The 13,279-nt window shown below is 56.2% G+C and overlaps 2 protein-coding genes and 2 pseudogenes across 2 annotated transcripts; 2 read left to right on the top strand and 2 right to left on the bottom strand.

Moving 5' to 3' along the window:
• Positions 1–372: 372 nt before the first annotated feature.
• LOC108634536 (melanoma-associated antigen 10-like) lies at positions 373–1,161 on the bottom strand. The gene has a single exon (XM_018044479.1). The coding sequence runs from the start codon at positions 1,159–1,161 to the stop codon at positions 373–375; it is 789 nt and encodes a 262-aa protein (XP_017899968.1).
• A 1-nt stretch (position 1,162) lies between these two features.
• On the top strand, positions 1,163–3,819 carry LOC102178053 (annotated as a pseudogene).
• Positions 3,820–4,495: 676 nt separating this feature from the next.
• Positions 4,496–6,142, bottom strand: LOC102178339 (annotated as a pseudogene).
• Positions 6,143–12,068: 5,926 nt separating this feature from the next.
• LOC102178610 (melanoma-associated antigen 10-like) lies at positions 12,069–12,863 on the top strand. The gene has a single exon (XM_005700505.1). It carries the CDS (start codon positions 12,069–12,071, stop codon positions 12,861–12,863), a length of 795 nt encoding a protein of 264 aa, XP_005700562.1.
• Positions 12,864–13,279: the final 416 nt, after the last annotated feature.

The following is a 13,279-nucleotide window of genomic DNA, read 5'->3' as shown; positions in this document are numbered from 1 at the left end:
TGTTCGCAATCACTTTTACAAAAGAGCAAAACTCTTGTTCTTGAACTGGGTCAGCACAAACATACTGTGATCAGCGTTATTGACATAGTTAGACACTGAGGCTTATTAAGCCTCCTATTAAAAGGAATAACATTTGAAACTATTCTAAAGGAAACAGAAATGAATCTCCATGTCATTGTAGAGAAGAGGAAGCCAAAGATGCTGCACACCTGGCCCAGGCTGTCACAACTGAGAAGGCTGAATGCTCCCTCTTCCAACACAGAGGGAAGGATCAGCCTCCCTTCCTAACCCCAAGACAAGCTGCTGGATGCGGGCCTGAAAGGAGCCTGGCTGCTGCTCTGGCTCAGGGCCCCTCTTCCCCCTCCCTCACACCTATGCACACCGGGGTGGGAAGAACCTGGGACGCCTTCCATTGACCCTGTGCATATAGTCCTTGACTTGCTGCTTGCTGGTCTCTGCATAGGCCCGGGGACCCCACAGGAACTCGTAACGAGCAGGGTGGCTGTAAGGCACCTGACGGTACTCCAGGTACCCTGCCTGCACCCACACTTGGGTCAGCAGCTCCTTGGGCTCCCCATAGATGCAGTGCTCTATCCCAGCAAATACCCCCATCTTGCTGAGTGCTCCCCAGACCTTCTCCTCACAGACCCGGTCCCCTGCTACGAGAATCAGGCTCAGGACCGTCACCAGGAGGCCAGCCTTTGGTATGCTCTGCCCACCCCTCTGCATCTCATTGAGGGTGAGGCCCAGGGTGGGGACCATGACATAGATGTGCTCTCTGTGGTCCACCTCTTTTATATCCACGCCAAAGGCCAGCTGCAGGCACTGTGTGGCTTTACGGAAGACCACTGGGAAGTGGGCCTGGTTATCCCTGAGGACCCTATTCAGCATTTCAGCCTGGAAAATCGGCTCCTTGGTGCCATACTTGTGGAGCAGGAACTCCAGTAGTTCAGCCGTCATCACATTCACAGCCTGCTTGAACAAGATCTCCGCATCCACGGCGGCAGAGGACGATGAGTCTGGAGGGAAGGAGGCCACAGGGGTTGAGGCATCCTCTGCCTCAGCCCCCAGGAGCTGCGCCTCCACTGGGCCCTGGGCCTGGATTTGGCCCTGAAGGTCTTCCTCAGAAGTGCAGAGCTCATTCGTCGGGACCACAGGCATGATGACTGGGGTCTTGTGCCCAGTGGGGGTGTGGCAGGGGGAAAATGGAGACCGCTGACCTGGGAAAGAGAGAGAGTGCAAATGGTCTCAGTTCTGAAATGCGCCACGGGAGGCTCTGACTGAGGCCGCTTACTGGTCTTCCTTGAGGGCTGCTCTTGGGTGTTACAGGGGTGCTCTTCCTTGCTGGTCAGTCCCCTGTCAAGTGAGGAAGAGAAATTCTGGCTCAGGGTGCAGCCAGTACAGCCTGAGGTTCTGGGGCCGACAAGGTGGGGGAATTAGGGCCTTTTGAGGTCCCCTCTGTTCTGGGATGGGGAAACCCTGTGTAACTCAGGACACCCACCTCACCTTGGCACTCCTATGACCTCAATACACAGACCTCAGACCTCTGCCTTTGCCTCCTGGTCCTGGAGCCCCTGGGACAAATGGAGGGGGCACCTTGGAGGTAGACTGTGGCACAGACCTAGGCCTTCTGTGCTCTTAGGAGGGGTTGACTCTGTGAGGTCCCCTCAGATCTGGAGTGGCTAGTCCCATCAGGACTTGAGTTTGGGGTCATCTGTGTAGGACCTACCATTGGCAGCACAAGCTGGAAGAGACCAAAGCCAGAAGAAGGGCAAAGCTGGGTACAGGGGGTGAGGGGGTGGAACCACCAACTCAGGGTAAGCCAATCAGCCTGCTATGGACTCCATCTTCTGGAAGGGACAGTCATTAGGGGCCCATCTGAACCCTGGGGTCTCTCTCGGTGGTAGCCGAGCCAGGACTCACCAGGGCCTGGCCTTTCAGCAGAAGCCATCCACGGGCCTGCCAGTTGGTAGGGAGGGGAGTGGAACCAGGGGCATGTTTGTCAACCCTTCCAAGGCCTGGCCCCCTGAAACAAGGCACCTGGCAGCAGATGGGAGCTTTTACAAGCAACCTTAAACATACTTTTCTGTACTTCCACATAAGAGACAAACTGTGGATCCCATCTCCATCCCCTTTGCCCCTCCCCCATACTGGGCCAGGGCTGCCTCTCCACATCACCTCTGTGACATCATGAAACAAGGAAGGAAGCGGACCACTTAATTGGCTGCCTGGCCCATGACCCAGATTCTAGAATCTCCGGACAGTACTGGTCACTGAGACCCTGGTCTGAGGCCCTTCTGCCCTGAGCGTTCACTGCTTGGGCAGAGAATGCTCCCGAGGTAGACTGGCTTCCCACGAGGCGCTTGCGGCTCCGCTGGCCCCATCAGCTGATGGGGAGCCCGCAGCAGGGGACTGCCGTGATTCCTTCCTGGATCCAAATGTGGATTCTCAGGGGTGGCTTTGGAGAAGCAGGGTGACCAACCCGAGAGCCCAGATGCGGGCTCCCAAGACAACCTGCCCCCACAGGGCCCAAACCCAGAAACGGCCAACGAGGATGAGAACAATGCCGTCCTCAGGCTGTCCTTCCCTAGAAGCTCTGGGTGAGAGTGGAGGATGCAGCCATCACCTCTGCACTGGAACGACGAGGGAGACACGGTGGTCACTGAAGCAGATCTCTTCCAGACTGGAGGTCCTGCAGTGCGGAGGCGCAGACAGGATCTTCGAGACAGACAGCATCGACTTTCATCTGCAAACTGAACCTGAATGGGTTCAGGAAAATCTGCCCTTCGGGTCACTCTGTGGGGAAGAAGAGGATGATGGTAACGTAGAAAGCCCTTCTGGGGAGACTAGACTAGACAAGCCAAGTGCTGGACTGGTTTCATTTCCCAGGAGAACATTTTTTCTCATGAGAGGGTGGTTAAGGAAAGAGGAGAAAGCAGGACCTGTCATGCTCCACCAACCCCCTTACAAAGGATCCACGCGGGGGACTCCAGACCCTGAGGGGCCACCTGAAGTCGGGGGGGCCAGGAACACCTCAAGCGAGGCTGGCCCCGAGGGAGCTCTGGGAGCACACTTACTAGGGCCTCATAAGCTGCTAGGAATGAAGAGACCTTATCTCCATATTTAGGCAAGGTCCGGACGTGGTGGGGAGGAGGGCGGCGAGGAGCTGCTATTCTCCCCCACGATGGCTAAAGTGATTTATTTCCTTTCAGATCTATCGCAACTCCAAGTTTCAGAGAGACAAGCCTCTCCTCCTGCAGGACATCTGGAGGAAAGGTGACCCCAGAGTAACTGCTCAGCCCGCCACCAGTGCAACAGCGGCCCCAAAGAGAAAGAAGCAAGCTGTGCTGACCACACGCTCTCCTAAATTCCATCACAATGAGTCCACCCAAGAGGCTGACAAGAAGGCCCAGAAAGGAATCCCAACAGCTCACAGAACCCCTGGCCTGTGCTCATTTGTGTTCTGTGGCCTTTGATCTATGGGCAGTGTAGCTTGGGGGGCCAGGGCAAACCATCTCCCCAGCGAGCAGGGTGGGCCCAGTGGAGAGGGCATGTCCAGCAGTGCGCCATCTGTACCCCAGCTACTGCGGGAAGGGAGGCCACAGGGGAACTGCCCTAGAGCCCCACAGAGTGCCCAGGTTATGGTTCGGTGATGACTATGTAAAGCACCTATTATTCCATTATGATGGTCCTTTCAGTTGTGGCCCCAAACGAGGCCCCTGAGGTGGATGAGGAGCAGGAGGATTCCTCAGTTTACAAGTGTGCCCTCTGTAAGCAGTTCAAGGGCAATCTCAATCCCTGAGCTGCCAGGTCCCTAGGGTCACTCAAAAGCACTCTCCTGTAATAAAAAAATCTATTTCTAGCTCTAATAAAGTACAGCAAAACTCCACGGGAGTAAATAAAGTATCAAATGAGAACTGCGAGTCTGTGTTCTTTCTGTCTGTCCATGCTATTCAAATGGCACTGGGTGAGCCAGATGAGACTGGAAGCCCACGCCCCAGGCAGGCCTCAGTCCAGTCCCTTTTCATCTGAAGCATCAGCATTTCACACATTCAGCCAAGAGTGTGGCTCCCGAGCCATGCGCTGAGGCCATCCCAGGACGGGCTGGTCCCTGGGCCTTGCCTGCCACACAGCAGGAGACCCAGTCTGGCTCCTGACCGTGGGGGTGTCACCTTCCATGAGTCATGCACCCTGAAGCAGAAGGGGCTCCTCCTGGGTCCGCCAACGATGCCACAAGTTTCTGGTCAGCAGCTGAGCCTCTCTAGCTCCTGATCCAGGGGCATCCCCAAGAGGCCCACTGGAAAGCAGGGTCACCCCACTCCCCAAGGGCCTTGCAAAAACATGACTTTAAACCCAAACACAAGTACAAGTTTCCACAAGCTGAACGCCAGCCCTTGTTGCTCTGCCCCCACAGCTGTGTTTAGGAGCCTAACTCTGGATACGGAGCAGCCAGGCACCATGTCCAGCACACATGCTTTGTGAGCCAAGGTACACTTTACAGCAGGGCAAGGGTCAACTGCAAGGACAGACCACGGTCAGTTTCTGGGCCTGCTGGCCTCTCCATGTGCCAGAGTCCTAGCCAGCTGCTGACACTCAGCCTCACCCCCAGCCTTCCCCCATCAGTCCCCTGGACACTGTTCCAATATCGGGGAGTTTGGACCAGAACAGAGAGGGGAAAAACACTAACCGGTTTCCTAACAACACATTTCTCTCAAGCACCCAGACCCAGCAGGGCCAAAACGAGTGGTGACATCTTTTTGTAAAGGTAAAGTCCTGGAGACTCTTGCTGAGTCCAGAGTCCCGGCCCCCGGCCCCACACCAAGTGGGCAGCTCACCGCAGGGTGGGGCCAATTCAGACTGAACCAGACGAGCATGTCCAGGGCATGGTGGCGACCGGATGGTGTCACCATGAGCTGGTCTCTCGGTCACCTTCCTCTCGAGAGCCCAGTCTGGACAGGCCTCCTGACCAAAGCGGGTCAGGTGCTTGGGGATGTCCACCTGGAAGATGTCCTTCCCGGCCCTCCCCAGGACGGGCTGTAGCAGTCAGCGAGGGTCGTCGAGTGCAGTCAGGTACTTCCGTTGCAGGTCGGGCAGCGTGGCTTGATTCTCCAGCTCCTCCACCTCATCACAACCTAGGTTTTCTGGGCACAGCAAAGTGACCCCAATCCACGGGACCTGTGTGCAAAGACGGGACACAGAAGGAGAACAAGGTGATTCACAGTCATGCCTGCTAGAGTCTAAGACTGCATCACAGAGGAGACCCAGGGTGAACTGGGTCCTCTGGCTGAGCATTTCAGGTGGGCTCACCTCAACAAAGGGAACTCGGGGTGAGGCCAAGCGAGGGAGGGAGTGAAATGAAAGGGAGAGGCCTGGTGCTCCATGAACCCACCAGGCCACGGGCACCTCTCAGTCTGCCCACTGCAGGCTGCAGGGACAGAACAGGAGGGCCCCCGGTGGGGAGCCTACAGACATCAGGTCCCCAAGCGACTCACCAGCAGACAGGAGTTGCTGTGGGGCTTCACCCCTGGGGAGTCAGGGGACTTGCTCAGGCCCGGCTGCAGGCATTGGGGTTGGGGAACCCAGGCTGGGTGCTGTGCTACCTCTTATAGTCTCTGCTGGGCACACCCTCCCCCCCCAACACACACACAGAGGCAAGTGCCACATGCAGACCCAGATATGCATCTGCCTCTCAGAGCACAAATGGAGACCTAGGCCCAGAATGGGGGTCAGGCACCTCAGGCCACCATTTCCCAGCCCAGGGACCCTCATTGCCCCTCTGAAGAAACCTCAGCCCCATCCCTCCTCCCCCTACCAATCGGTTCGACAGAAAACAAATGACCACAAGCCAGCTGAGATCCAGGGCAGCACCAGGGGCCATGCGGGCAGCGCAGGGCAGGGTGTCACTTGCAGGCGATCACTCCGTGGCCAAACTTTTCCCTATCCTGCAGCAAGGCCTGGATCTGGGCAGGGCTCATCCCCAGCCTCTGCTCCAGCAGCTTCTGCCAGTCCACCTCCTCCCAATCCCAGTGCCTGATGTGGACAGCCAGGGTAGAGTGCTGGGTCCACATAGCACAGGCCGCCACCACATCTCCACGGTCTTGACACCATAAGGCTGTCGGAAGGACAGACAGCCGAACTTCATCTCCCAGGGCTCCCAGAACCTCACGTGGGTGCAGAAACACAGAACCACAAAGGCCAGGAGCCTGACACAGCAGCCTCCAAGCTCACAGCCCTGAGCTGGACATCAGCCCCATGTGTCCGAGCATCCTCCAACTCTGCTGACACAGAATGGGGGGGAGGGGGCGGGTCACAGAGAGCTGGCTCCTTCCATCCATCTCCACACTGTCTGTTGGCAGGGGTTAGCGACCCAGAGGACCCGTCCATCACATGCAGTCTGCGGGGAGGTCAGGAAGGAGGGCGGGGCAGCAGGAGAGAGGCACGTGGTGAGTTCCAAGACAGAGGCCCCTGAGACCCTGGGAGCACTGAGGAGGGAGGGCAAGCCCCTTGGCTTTAGAGCCCAGTGGCCGGGCTCTTGTCCTCTCCCAGCACAGACAGGCACAGTCCTGGGCTTGGCTTCCCCCTGCCCAAACACTGCCCCCACCCCACCTCTTAACTCCCTGGCCCCATCCCTGTCCATGCTCTGCAGAGCCCCCATCTTAGCCCAGGCCTGCTGAGCACAGATCCGTACAAACCAGTCTAGCCTTGGCCCTGGATGGCCCTGCCAGTGTCTTCCCCATGCCTTTGGGAACCACGTTCCTTGCAGCCCTTCCCACACCACTGCCTCCACTGTCAGCAGATGCCCCAGCCCCCACGTAGAGCCTAGAGAAAGAATGAAAGAGTGCCGGAACTACTGGGACGGGTGCACTCCGCGTCATTGCCAGGGCCTGGAATGGCACCATACGGGGATTACAGAGTTCAAACCTCAAGTAACCCACTAGGTTACTCTCACATCTTTCCACGGCTGAGGAGGTGCCAGGGATAGAGAGATAGCCCATGACGGCAGGGGACCTGACCACATGTACCTCCTTCCTCACTTCCTTCCTTGTACCTGGAAGGGCGTCCCTGTTTACTGGAGTGGGGTGATGGCAGGGGAACAGAGCCGCTGGCCTGAACCTCAGTAGATTCTCAGCACCTCTAGCAGGGAGCTTCTGCTTCCACGAGACGATGAGGATGGGGACACGGTCCCACAGGCACCCAGCCTAGGGCATCCTGGGCCTTCCCTTCCCCAGGCACAGCAGACCCACAGTTCTCACAGGCCCACGAGGCCCCATATGACCCACCTCTTACCCCGGCAGCCTGCTCTCCTCGCCCCTGGATTCACTCGCAGTAGCTATAAAGGCCATCCTTCCATCCTTGGAACATTCCAGTGTGTTCCTACCTCAGAGCCTTTGTAGGGTGTGAGGAGTCACATCGTGTGCCCTCAAGTTCAGGTGCTGGAGTCTCAATCCCAAGCACCTCGGCGTGACCTTACAGACAAACGAAAGGTCCTCACAGAGCTGATGGAGGTCCAGTGAGCTCATTAGGGTGGTCCCTCCTCTAACAAAATGGGCGTCCCCATACAAAGGACACATTTAGAGACAGACAGACACACAGAACAACTCCGGGTGAAGAGGAAGCCCAAGCCCATGCACGCCCACCATGGCCAGCAATGCCCCATAAGTGAGAGGGAAGAGATGGGACAGACTCTCTCCACAACCCTCACAAGAGCCAACGTCAGTTGACACCTGCACATTGGCTGCTGGCCTCCTGAACCAACACGGTTTGTAGCTTGAGCCACCCAGCCTGTGTGACCCTGACATGAAACCCTTTCTCCAAAGAAGACCCTTTCTCCAAAGACGACACAGAATGCCAACAGGCACATGAAAAGATGCTCAACATTCTGAATTATTAGACAAATGCAAATCAAAACTCCAATGAAGTATCACCTTACACTGGTCAGGATGCTGCTAAGCTGCTAAGTCGCTTCAGCCGTGTCCGACTCTGTGCAGCCCCATAGACGGCAGCCCACCAGGCTCCCCCGTCCCTGGGATTCTCCTGGCAAGAACACTGGAATGGGTTGCCATTTCCTTCTCCAATGCATGAAAGTGAAAAGTGAAAGTGAAGTCGCTCAGTCGTGTTCGACTCTTGGCGACCGCGTGGACTGCAGCCCACCAGGCTCCTCCGTCCATGGGATTTTCCAGGCAAGAGTACTGGAGTGGGGTGCCATTGCTGGTCAGAATGGTCGCCATCAAAAATCCTAAGAATAAATGTTGGAGAGGGAGCAGAGAAAAGGGAACCCTCGTACACCCTCGAAATGTAAGTTGGTACACTCAATATGAAGAACAGTATGGAGGTTCCTTAAACAACTACAAACAGAACTACCATATGATCCCACTCCTGAATATATACTGAGATAGAAACTCTAATGTGAAAAGATACATGCACCCCAACATTCATTGCAGCACTATTTACAATAGATGAGATATGGAAGCAACTTAAGTGTCCATTGACAGATGACTGGATAAAGAAGATGTGGTATACACAGACACAGACACAGACACAGACACAGACACACACACACACACACACAGACACACACACACACACACACACACACACAACACTGGAATACTACTCAGCCATGAAAAATAACAAAGTAAATACCATTTGTGGCAACATGGATGGACCTGCTCCTGCTGCTGCTAAGTCGCTTCAGTCGTGTCCGACTCTGTGCGACCACATAGATGGCAGCCCACCAGGCTCCCCTATCCCTAGGATTCTCCAGGCAAGAACATTGGAGTGGGTTGCCATTTCTTTCTCCAATGCATGAAAGTGAAAAGTGAAAGTGAAGTCACTCAGTCATGTCTGACTCTTCACGACCCCATGGACTGCAGCCTACCAGGCTCCTGTGCCCATGGGATTTTCCAGGTAAGAGTACTGGAGTGGGTTGCCATTGCCTTCTCTGCGGATGGACCTAGAGATTATCATATTAAGTGAAGTAAGTCGGAAAGAGAAAGAAATATTCTATGGGAAGACTTATAGGTGCAATCTAAAAAGACGATGCAAATGAAATTATTTACAAATCAGAAAGACTCAGAATAAAATTATGGTTACCAAAGGGGAAAAGCAGGGGAAGGGATAAATTAGGAGTCTGGGATTAACAGATGCACACTACTATGTATAAAATAGTACTACTGTAGCACTGGAGAAGACTCTTGAGAGCCCCTTGGACAGCAAGGAGATCAAGCCAGTCAATCCTAAAGGAAATCAACCCCGAATATCCGTTGAAAGGACTGGTGCTAAAGCTGAAGCTCCAATACTTTGGCCACCTGATGGGAAGAGCCAACTCACCTGGGCTTTGTCCTCTGCTGGCCTGAACCACTGCTCCTCACACTAAGTCCCAATCTCCCATAGACCCTGATGTCAGGAAGTCAGGACAGGCCTAGTGTGCTCTTCTCACCCCAGGGGCTCCCAGGGCCAACAACAGGGGCGGGGGTCTATGGGCTTCCATCAGTCCTCCCTCGGGGTCCCTCCAGTCTTCCCTCAGAACCTCACCTTGTCTCCAGGTAAGACTTCGGATTCTCTCCTGTCGCCTACTAAAGCCCCAGCCCTTATACCAGGACCCCAGTCTATCTGAGACCCGGAGTGTCAGGAATTCCACTCCCTATACCAGGACCCCAGTCTCTCTGAGACCCGAATGTCAGGAAATGCAGCATGTGCTCATCCACCCTGTGTCCTCCCAGAGCCCACTCTGCTCTGGGGTCCAAGGTCCTCTCAGTCTTCCCTCCACATCCTCACCTTGACTCTCAAAACAACTAAGATCTTCCCCTCTGCCCATCTGAGGCCCTGCCCCTTCTAACAGTTGCCTAATGTCTCTGAGACACAGATGCAGAAATCAGAACAGGCTGCCAAGTGCTCATCCCACTACCGGGATCATCCAGGCCTGACAGCAGGGGCAGGGATCTGTGGGGTTCCTTACATCCTCCCTCAAGGACCTCATCTAGAGCCCTGGCAGATCCGGGGATGCCCTTTGTGTTGACCCGAGGCGGGACCCTCATATCAAGGCTCAAGGAGCACAGAGGGTGGATGAGTACATGCTGCATTTCCTGACATTCGGGTCTCAGGGAAACTGGGGACCTGGGAGAGGGGGCATGTCCTCAAGTGAGCAGAGGGAAGAAGCCCAGCTCCCCTAGGGTTTCAAGATGAGGACCCTCAGGGAGGACTGAGGGGACCCTGGACCCCAGTCAGAGGAGACCTCAAAGAAGCCTGTAGCTGCTATTGGCCCTTGGTGACCTTGGCGTAGGATGAGCACAACATGCATGGTCTCACTTCCTGACATCTGGGTCTCAGACTGGGGACCTTGCATATAGGGCGGGGCCTCAGGGGGGAGCGATTCCCAGGTCCTGCTGCTGCCGCTGCTAAGTCACTTCAGTCGTGTCCGACTCTGTGCGACCCCATAGACGGCAGCCCACCAGGCTCCCCCGTCCCTGGGATTCTCCAGGCAAGAACACTGGAGTGGGTTGCCATTTCCTTCTCCAATGCATGAAAGTGAAAAGTGAAAGGGTCCTGCGGGGTGTCAAATTGAGGACCCTGAGGAGGCCCTAGAGGACCCTGGACCCAATCAGAGGCGACCTCAAAGAAGCCCGTCTCTGTTGTCAGTCCAGGGCAACCGTGGGGGCAGGATGAGCACTACACGCATGCGCTGACTTCCTGACATCCAGGTCTTCAAGAGACTGGGGTCCCGGTATAAGGGGCGGGGCTTCAGTTCCAGAGAGGCGAGAATCCAGGTCCTGCGCGGAGGCAAGGTGAGGTGTCTGAAGGAGGACTGCGGGGACCCTGAGTGAGGACCGACAGAACCCCACAGATCCTCCCCCCTGTAGTTGGCCCTGGGACACTTTGCGGTGAGAAGAGCACACTCGGCCTGTCTGACTTCCTAACGTGCGGGTCTCAGAGAGATAGGACCTCGTGAGTGCAGCAGGGTCTCAAAATGGCGGACAGGACAGTCCCGGGTGCTGCCTGAAGTCCAGGCTCCACGCAAGGAAGGACTGAAGCGGTTAGACTCCAACACGGAGGGAGGGATCCTGGCCCTTGTGGGGGCTCTTGGAGGCCTTAGAGCGGGGTGAGCAGGGTGAGGAGTTTTTTGACATCTGGCTCAGGGACCTTGGGCGGAGGGTGGAGGCTTCAGGTTGGCAGAGGCTGGACTCCCCGGACTGAGCAGATGCCTGCCCCATGGTCAGTGCTTGGAGGCCAGGCGGGACATGAGGAGCAGCTGAGGACCAAGCATCTCCCCAGCCCAGAACCCCCAGGAGGCCCTGGGCAGGGGCGGCCAAATGTGGGGCCCCTCAGCGCTTTCTGTACAGACTCGCATCTTGTTCTGAGTTACCCTGCAGGCCCCCAAAGGGGAGGGTCCAGGCTGTGCCAGGGGAAAGGGGAGAACTACAAGGGAGCCCCGAGGGGACCTCCCATGCCCCAACTGGGGGGACCTCACAGAGTCCACTCCTCCCAGCACAAAAGGCCCAGGGCTGTGCCACACTACCCCCAAGGTGTCCCCATCATTTCTCTCACATGAGCTCCAGGAACCAGGAGGCCAAGGCAGACGTCTGAGGCCCATGTCCTGAGGTCGGAGAGCAGAGGAGGCCCAGGCAGTACCAGGAGTGAAGGTGAGGAGGGTGCCCTGAGTGGGGCTCCCTATCCCAGAACAAAGGGGACCCCAGAAGGCCCTAATCGCCCCGCTTTGTCAGTGCCAGAAATCTCGGGCTGTGCTGACTACACCCTGGGGAGCCACTTCACTTCTTCCTTCAGGTAGCCAAGGGACTGGCTGCCCAGGATGAGCGCCCCTGTGAGGTCTGAGTGAAACCCTCAAGGGGAGACCTGTAAGTGGCCTGTATGAGACCGCCCAAGGCCTCCCGTGGTTCTGGGCTGGGGAGATGCCTGGTCCTCAGCTGCTCCTCATGTCCCGCCTGGCCTCTGTGCACTGACCACAGGGGCAGTGGGGTTCTCAGCCCAGGCCATTCCCACCCCCTCCTTCCCTAAGCCCCTGTCTCACGCCTGTCTGGGGTTTGATCACAGGCCTCGTGCTCCTGGTGGGGATGAGTAAGCTGAACAAGCCCGAGGAAGACCTTCAGGACCCAGGCGAGGCCCAGGGCCTGGTGGAGGTGCAGCTCTTGGGGGCTGAGGTGCAAGAGGCTGCATCCCCCTCGGCCTCCTCCTCCACAGTGTCCTCCTCAGCCCCCCGGGAGGCCTTGCCCCAGGAAGCTCTGAAGGAGATGATAACTAAGCTGATGAACTTCCTGCTCCTCAAGTATCGAGCCAAGGAGCTGACTTCCCAGGCGGAAATGCTGAAGAAGGTCCTCAAGGATAACCAGGAGCACTTCCCGCTGGTTTTCAGACAAGCCTCGGAGTGCCTGCAGCTGGTCTTTGGTGTGGAGGTGACGGGGGTATACCCCAGGAAGGACACCTACGGTATGATCCCTGCCCTGGGTCTCACCTGCGATGAGATGCTGAGCGATGGGCAGGGCCTGCCCAAGGCCGGTCTACTGGTGCTGGTCCTCAGCGTGATCATGAGGAATGGAGACCCCACCCCTGAGGAGGTGGTCTGGGGAGCACTCAGCAGGATGGGGGTGTATGTTGGGAGGGAGAACTCCATCTTTGGGGAGCCCAGGGAGCTGCTGACCCAAGTGTGGGTGGGGGGAGGGTACCTGGAGTACCGGCAGGTGCCTGACAGCGACCCTGCTCGCTACGAGTTCCTGTGGGGTCCCCGGGCCTATGCGGAGACCAGCAAAGAGCAAGTCATGGCATTTGTGCTCAGGGTCAGACAAAGGACTTGGAGGACCTTCCCACTCCTGTCTGCAGAGGCTGAGAGGGAGGAGGACAAGGAGGCCTGAGCCAGAGCAGCAGCCAGGCTAATCTTTCCCTCTGTGATTGAAGAGGGAGTAGTCAGCCTTCTCAGAACTGAGGGCCTGGGCCAGTTGGGGAAGCCATTGTGTAGCATCTTTGGGTTCCTGTTCTTTATGATGACAGGCAAATTCATTTCTCTTTCCTTTAGAAAATTGTCAAACTCGGATTGTTTTAATGGAAGGCTAAATAAACTTGAGTGTCTCAGCTTTGTGAATGATGATCACAGTGTGTTTGTGCTTACCCAGTTCAAGAACAAGAGTTTTGCTATTTTGTAAAAGCAATTGGGAAATCTTCCATTTTGTGTTGTGGTCCTGAACAGGATACAGTGGAAGTGGAATTAGGACTGTTTTGGAAACGTGAACTTACTGAGCAGTAGTATTGATGGGGGAAGAATTAGATGATA

This window comes from Capra hircus, unplaced genomic scaffold, assembly GCF_001704415.2.
Source record: "Capra hircus breed San Clemente unplaced genomic scaffold, ASM170441v1, whole genome shotgun sequence".
NCBI classification, from domain to species: domain Eukaryota; kingdom Metazoa; phylum Chordata; class Mammalia; order Artiodactyla; family Bovidae; genus Capra; species Capra hircus.
Note: the sequence above shows the minus strand (reverse complement) of the source record. Positions and strands in the feature narration are given on the sequence as shown.